The sequence below is a fragment of the Bombyx mori genome, chromosome 16 (assembly GCF_030269925.1).
Source record: "Bombyx mori chromosome 16, ASM3026992v2".
Lineage (NCBI taxonomy): Eukaryota > Metazoa > Arthropoda > Insecta > Lepidoptera > Bombycidae > Bombyx > Bombyx mori.
The window spans coordinates 8,073,784-8,082,250 of NC_085122.1; the positions used below are offsets into that span (position 1 = coordinate 8,073,784).

At 36.0% G+C, this 8,467-nt stretch overlaps 1 protein-coding gene across 22 annotated transcripts in view; it reads right to left on the reverse strand.

Annotated features, from left to right (window-relative positions):
- LOC101736450 (apyrase) overlaps positions 1 to 8,467 on the reverse strand; it is a 31,730-nt gene that overhangs the window by 22,040 nt on the left and 1,223 nt on the right. For 3 of the 22 annotated variants that reach the window (XM_038016258.2, XM_062673047.1, XM_038016259.2), the window contains exons 2-3: positions 6,676 to 6,832; positions 226 to 448 (exon numbers count right to left, since the gene is read on the reverse strand). In XM_038016258.2, coding sequence (XP_037872186.1) covers positions 226 to 448; positions 6,676 to 6,791 — 339 coding nt within the window. In that variant the 5' untranslated portion in view covers positions 6,792 to 6,832. Of the gene's footprint in view, positions 1 to 225; positions 449 to 3,003; positions 3,212 to 5,429; positions 5,503 to 6,675; positions 6,884 to 7,498; positions 7,548 to 8,467 lie in introns of those variants that run through there. The other 19 variants (XM_038016261.2, XM_038016262.2, XM_038016260.2 and 16 more) reach the window with 13 other exon arrangements.

An 8,467-nucleotide genomic window follows, 5' to 3' on the forward strand; every position in this document is an offset into this window, starting at 1 on the left:
GCAATATAATATTATGGTAGCACTGAACTGAACTATGGATAAACATGAAGACAATAATGAAAAGCTTGAATGAAGAATGATAAATTCATCTAGTACGGACTCATCAAATATATTTTAACAACTCCCAATACCTGACCTCGAAATATTCCCAAACTATAATTAGAGATTTCAAACGAACATTTTTATGAGTTAAATTAATTAAAGAAAACAAATTGTATACATTACATGTGCGTCGTGAGGTAGCATATTCATGAATTCTTGAGTTACGTTCCATTTGAGCAGCGTATACCAGAAAGTTCCCTGGAAACTGTCACCCGCGTTCAGGAGTATTGAATGTGGCTTTTCCACTAGCAGTGTTTGGATGTGGTGGTAGAGCCTAGGGAACCCCCCCAGGCAGGCACTATCATTAGACTTGCATATCGGCGTATTTACCGAAGTCTCCTCGAATCTGAAATTATTGCTATGTTAAGCCGAGAAGAAAATTTCGATAGGCGAAAATATTAGCTCTGAAGAAAAGACTATACAGTTAATGTAGAAGTGACAATGTGCTAGGGTTGCCGCCACAGCTTTTTGGATGGGTATATTGAATAATAATAAATGAATATAATTCAAACTGTTGAAACATTCGTAGCTATCTACATTATAAACACTATTACACTATAATAAACATTATTTAACGCGTTCTTACCACATTTTTTACTGCGTTCAAGAAAGAGGGTAGTCAAATTTATTTGCTCCTAGCATCCTACCTACAATATCCAATTTACCCATGATCGTGACGCATGATGAAAAAATATGTTTTCGTATTGCAGGATTTGAACAATGTCATCACTCTGTACGAATACACCACAAAAATTTTAAGGTAAAGTAAAATGTAAATTCGTCTCCTTATTTGAATTATTTTCAGCAAATTAGAACCGGTTACGCGTTACACGTTACGGCTGATGATAACGATATAACTATATCAACCTTTCATGGTCCTTAATACCAAAACGTTTAGCGATTTTATTAATCTCTTTAATTTATATTTTATTGCTTATATGGGTGGATGAGCTCACAGCCCACCTGGTGTTAAGTGTTTACTGGAGCCCATAGACATCTACAACGTAAATGCGCCACCCACCTTGAGATATAAGTTCTAAGGTCTCAAGTATAGATACAACGGCTGCCCCACCCTTCAAGCTGAAACGCATTATTGCTTCACAGCAGAAATAGGCAGGGTACCTACCCGCGCGGACTCTCAAGAGGTCCTACCACCAGTAATTACGCAAATTATAATTTTTGCGGGTTTGATTTTTATAACTCGATGTTATTCCTTCACCGTGGAAGTCAATCGTGAAAATTTGTTTAGTACGTATTTCATTAGAAAAATTGGTACCCGCCTGAGATTCGAACACCGGTGCATCGCTCAACACGAATGCACCGGACGTCTTATCCTTTAGGCCACGACGGCTTCTAAGTTGAAATAAACTTCAATTGAATCTGTTAAGCACCGTTAATCGGTATTTTAGCTCTACCTATCGTTTGGCAGTGTTCTTACAACGGTCTTATGCAGCCCCAACAACCTATCTATATCTTCTTCTTCTTGCTCTTATCCCATATTAAGTGTGGTCCGTGCAGCATGTCCTCTTATCATGCTTCATAGGAATGGGCATGAGTTTTACGACCAGCCGCCTATCTGATACCAACCCCACTTGTATTATATCTCCATACATCCATTGCAACGCGCCATAGGAAGGGACTTTTCTATGTCACCTTTGGATGTCTCTTTAACTTCATCGGTTTTTGGTTCTCTGATTATCATTTTGTCATTAAAAACATTTGCACTAAAATTTCAATTTTCAATACCAAAAGCATAAAAATATCGAATTTAAAAAGTTATTTCTGTATTTTCATATAATGATGCACTATCAATCTATTAATATATTTATGTGAAAGTATGTTCCCTATAGACTCCGAAACGGTTGCACCGATTTCGATGAAATTTTCAGGAAACCTTCATGTGATCTCTCTTCTCTCTCTCTCTAGCTAGCAGATTTCCCTGTGAAGTTTGGTAGCGTCCGGATCAAACTCAAATAAAAACACGTGCGGCACTTGAGGACTGTCACGGTAAAGCTATTGCATAACATTTTTTATCAACTTATGCAATTTAAGTAGACAATAATAATTTAATATTAAAACAATAATAAAAAAGACCACGCTATATTTATAAACATTAACTAAAGCAAAACATTAACTGTCCCCTTCACACTCATAAGCTAGACCGCGCGAGAGATGGGCAGACTTTTCATGATGCGCATGCAGTGCGACGTCACGCCGGGCGCTTATTCACAAACACTACACAAGCGCAACGTGTGAATGTGTGAACGAGCTACAAGGTAGGCGGAGAGGTGTTAGGTTGTTTTCGTTACGGAATTTCTTGATTCGGTCGCAGCGCTCAAATCCCGCGATAAAATCTATGCAATAGCTTAAAAATTCGGCCAGTCAAGCGAGCCGCGTTTGACTAGTAGGTACTTTATAAAGATTACTCGATGTGTTAACATCGACTCTAATTAGCTCGCTGTTGCGATCTTGTTTAAATTAAAACATTTCTTTATTTATTTATTATTATTATTATTTATGGAACATAGAGAGCGACTTTGTTGAATAGGTATAGTAATGTATTTACGAGACTGCTTGTCGGTATACGCGTTGCTGTTGATCAAGATTCCGAAACTAAAACATTTGAAGGGCGGAACAGCTTTAATTAAAATGATAATTCGATGTAGGCTCATTCACTACTGTTACTGCGTAATACCAATTGGTCCGTGAGTCTGGTCAGCCTTGTTAATAAAAGAGATCGATTACTAAATGAATAATGAAATATCGATATCAATTAGTAATCGAATTATTACCATACAAATAATACGATCGATCCAAATAATACGAATGATCGATATAGTGAATTACCGATTGATATTTGAAGCGTGCTTTGAAGAGATGTAGTGCAATAATGAAACTTACCTCGCATGAAAGTCGTTGTAATGTATTACATCCAATCTGTACAATCCTTCGAAGGGTAAGACGAAATTGTACACATTACCCAAAAACAAACTAACCGTAACGATTATAAGATACATTTTCCTTTGATTTGGAAACAATAATTATTAAACGTATTCTTCTGTACAATATTTAGCGGATCGATTTATCAAAATAAATGCTCCTCTACAGTCTTCATCATTGTTCGAGAATTAATGGTGGTTTATTTTTAATATTAATTCGATTTTACAAAAAAATATCTTAAGTTTCCACAGGTCGGTCATGAAAACGTGGTCTATCTATTGAATTGTATCTCTTAGCACGACGTTATAACGTTATAAATGAGTGAATATTCATTTTAAGAGTTGTTATTAGTTACATTATCCAACGAACATAACATCGTTTTATGACTGACTTTGCGACCTTAACCTAATTGCGCGTAACTGTTTCTAATTTAAAATAATAATAATAATAAAGATCATTTATTGCCTTTCACATCATAAAATGAAATACAAAAAAAAAGAAAAGCAAAAAAAAAAGAGAAAAAGGCAAAAGGAGGTGGCTCAGCTATTGCTGTTCAAGGTTGATAAATCGAACAGCGCTGATTTTCAGTCACCCCCGTTTCCCTTTGGTTCTTTGCGGGAATGAAGACTCCGTACGTGTGTACATACTCAGAATATGGTATAAATTAGTAAAATTAGTAAATTATAAAAATTTAAAAAAAAAAAACAAATTAAAAATCAAATCATATTACTTTTATTTAAAAATAATGAACGGTTTATTTTCAATAAATGCACTGGGGTCCTACCTTGAAGTCTTATAGCAGGTCAACTTTGGCCGGAATTTGACCTGTCCTGCTATTTCGTACCATGAACGCGTTAAAAAAATTGGCAGCGAGCGACCACGTGACCCAAGTCGGTCAGAGGCCACGTGACTACATTTCAGTATGCTAACAGTATTTAAGCTAACGGTCTTTAATTTTAAAAAAACTCGAACTATTCCCAATTGATCAAAAAAACTTCTTCAAATTACACACGTCGTTACTTTTCCATTAAAACATAGTTTAGTAAGACAGCCTGGTCACCGTCCTCGTCGAACTCGTCGCTTGCGACGAAGGGCTCGACGAGCGAATTTACCCATAGACACAGCCCACTGAGTTTCTCGCCGGGTGATCTTCTCAGTGGGTCGCGTTTCCGATCCGGTGGTAGATTCTGCGAAGCACTGCTCTTGCTAGGATCAGTGCTAGCATCGCTCCGGTTTGAGCGCTGTGAGCTCACCTAAGGTTAAGGTTACGTTTAAATAGCCTCTCAAGGGTATCAGCTTAGGTAGGGAAAAAAATGGACTGCCAAAAAGCGAATGGTTGTTCAAATTTAAAGTGGTTAAATTATTTTTTATTCTTATTGTAACGAAACATATTTCCACATGAAATTTAAATCCCCTCGTACATAAATCAATGTAAGTAGACTAAGACAACACTTCAAATTTCAAAGTGATTTGCACCTTCAGAAAAGAGTGTCAACCACAAGTTTTTTTGGTTACGTATTATGGTACGTTATGAGGCTGTAATATCAGAAAATCGTGTATTATTTGTTCTTTAAAATTGTATCAATTAACATTAGGATAACATTAGAGTATTACAAATGATTTTATTGTTACTTTGAAATGAATCGAAAACAATAAAAATACCTACTCAATTTCGGAACGGAATTTTATTGACAAATTCAGCAAACGGGACAGAGACAACGAAGCAGGGTCAGCTAAATGTCAGGCAAAATGACTTTGGCACGAATTGAAAAAAAAAAAAACTGGTTACTGGTTTACTGGTGGTAGGGCCTCTTGTGAGTCCGCGCGGTTAGGTACCACCACCCTGCCTATTTCTGCCGTGAAGCAGTAATGCGTTTCGGTTTGAAGGGTGGGACAGCCGTTGTAACTATACTTTAGATCTTAGAACTTATATCTCAAGGTGGGTGGCGCATTTACGTTGTGAATGTCTATGGGCTCCAGTAACCACTTAACACCAGGTGGGCTGTGAGCTCGTCCATTCCTATAAGCAATAAAAAAAAAAAAAAAAAAAAAAAACCTGTCATATTCGACAAAAAGTTGAACTTGCCCGAAACTTGGCAGGTTTCTATAAAGTTCATGGTCAGGCCCTTGTTTACTATACGGTTTTTTTTTACAATAACCTAATTATTCGCTTGAATGAGAAATCGTCGTTTGAAAACTATTGCGCGTGCTTGCCTTGTACCCGTTATACGCTACACATAATAATCCAAATCATAGACAAACAAATAAAAGATTTAAAAAAAAATTATTTTATTCACGTATCATTCATTTGGCTTAACCAATCAGTACTGCTTTTTAGTCAGTTTACAAGAATAAACCACCAAAATCGTTAAAAGAAAACGCCTTACCAAAATAAAATAATAAAACAAACCAAGTATAACCCGACACTTTTTAAATTATCACTTAAAAATTCAAACGAATATGTATAATTTTCAATACCAAAAGCATAAAAATATCGAATTTAAAAAGTTATTTCTGTATTTTCATATAATGATGCACTATCAATCTATTAATATATTTATGTGAAAGTATGTTCCCTATAGACTCCGAAACGGTTGCACCGATTTCGATGAAATTTTCAGGAAACCTTCATGTGATCTCTCTTCTCTCTCTCTCTAGCTAGCAGATTTCCCTGTGAAGTTTGGTAGCGTCCGGATCAAACTCAAATAAAAACACGTGCGGCACTTGAGGACTGTCACGGTAAAGCTATTGCATAACATTTTTTATCAACTTATGCAATTTAAGTAGACAATAATAATTTAATATTAAAACAATAATAAAAAAGACCACGCTATATTTATAAACATTAACTAAAGCAAAACATTAACTGTCCCCTTCACACTCATAAGCTAGACCGCGCGAGAGATGGGCAGACTTTTCATGATGCGCATGCAGTGCGACGTCACGCCGGGCGCTTATTCACAAACACTACACAAGCGCAACGTGTGAATGTGTGAACGAGCTACAAGGTAGGCGGAGAGGTGTTAGGTTGTTTTCGTTACGGAATTTCTTGATTCGGTCGCAGCGCTCAAATCCCGCGATAAAATCTATGCAATAGCTTAAAAATTCGGCCAGTCAAGCGAGCCGCGTTTGACTAGTAGGTACTTTATAAAGATTACTCGATGTGTTAACATCGACTCTAATTAGCTCGCTGTTGCGATCTTGTTTAAATTAAAACATTTCTTTATTTATTTATTATTATTATTATTTATGGAACATAGAGAGCGACTTTGTTGAATAGGTATAGTAATGTATTTACGAGACTGCTTGTCGGTATACGCGTTGCTGTTGATCAAGATTCCGAAACTAAAACATTTGAAGGGCGGAACAGCTTTAATTAAAATGATAATTCGATGTAGGCTCATTCACTACTGTTACTGCGTAATACCAATTGGTCCGTGAGTCTGGTCAGCCTTGTTAATAAAAGAGATCGATTACTAAATGAATAATGAAATATCGATATCAATTAGTAATCGAATTATTACCATACAAATAATACGATCGATCCAAATAATACGAATGATCGATATAGTGAATTACCGATTGATATTTGAAGCGTGCTTTGAAGAGATGTAGTGCAATAATGAAACTTACCTCGCATGAAAGTCGTTGTAATGTATTACATCCAATCTGTACAATCCTTCGAAGGGTAAGACGAAATTGTACACATTACCCAAAAACAAACTAACCGTAACGATTATAAGATACATTTTCCTTTGATTTGGAAACAATAATTATTAAACGTATTCTTCTGTACAATATTTAGCGGATCGATTTATCAAAATAAATGCTCCTCTACAGTCTTCATCATTGTTCGAGAATTAATGGTGGTTTATTTTTAATATTAATTCGATTTTACAAAAAAATATCTTAAGTTTCCACAGGTCGGTCATGAAAACGTGGTCTATCTATTGAATTGTATCTCTTAGCACGACGTTATAACGTTATAAATGAGTGAATATTCATTTTAAGAGTTGTTATTAGTTACATTATCCAACGAACATAACATCGTTTTATGACTGACTTTGCGACCTTAACCTAATTGCGCGTAACTGTTTCTAATTTAAAATAATAATAATAATAAAGATCATTTATTGCCTTTCACATCATAAAATGAAATACAAAAAAAAAGAAAAGCAAAAAAAAAAGAGAAAAAGGCAAAAGGAGGTGGCTCAGCTATTGCTGTTCAAGGTTGATAAATCGAACAGCGCTGATTTTCAGTCACCCCCGTTTCCCTTTGGTTCTTTGCGGGAATGAAGACTCCGTACGTGTGTACATACTCAGAATATGGTATAAATTAGTAAAATTAGTAAATTATAAAAATTTAAAAAAAAAAAACAAATTAAAAATCAAATCATATTACTTTTATTTAAAAATAATGAACGGTTTATTTTCAATAAATGCACTGGGGTCCTACCTTGAAGTCTTATAGCAGGTCAACTTTGGCCGGAATTTGACCTGTCCTGCTATTTCGTACCATGAACGCGTTAAAAAAATTGGCAGCGAGCGACCACGTGACCCAAGTCGGTCAGAGGCCACGTGACTACATTTCAGTATGCTAACAGTATTTAAGCTAACGGTCTTTAATTTTAAAAAAACTCGAACTATTCCCAATTGATCAAAAAAACTTCTTCAAATTACACACGTCGTTACTTTTCCATTAAAACATAGTTTAGTAAGACAGCCTGGTCACCGTCCTCGTCGAACTCGTCGCTTGCGACGAAGGGCTCGACGAGCGAATTTACCCATAGACACAGCCCACTGAGTTTCTCGCCGGGTGATCTTCTCAGTGGGTCGCGTTTCCGATCCGGTGGTAGATTCTGCGAAGCACTGCTCTTGCTAGGATCAGTGCTAGCATCGCTCCGGTTTGAGCGCTGTGAGCTCACCTAAGGTTAAGGTTACGTTTAAATAGCCTCTCAAGGGTATCAGCTTAGGTAGGGAAAAAAATGGACTGCCAAAAAGCGAATGGTTGTTCAAATTTAAAGTGGTTAAATTATTTTTTATTCTTATTGTAACGAAACATATTTCCACATGAAATTTAAATCCCCTCGTACATAAATCAATGTAAGTAGACTAAGACAACACTTCAAATTTCAAAGTGATTTGCACCTTCAGAAAAGAGTGTCAACCACAAGTTTTTTTGGTTACGTATGGCTGTAATATCAGAAAATCGTGTATTATTTGTTCTTTAAAATTGTATCAATTAACATTAGGATAACATTAGAGTATTACAAATGATTTTATTGTTACTTTGAAATGAATCGAAAACAATAAAAATACCTACTCAATTTCGGAACGGAATTTTATTGACAAATTCAGCAAACGGGACAGAGACAACGAAGCAGGGTCAGCTAAATGTCAGGCAAAATGACTTTGGCACGAATTG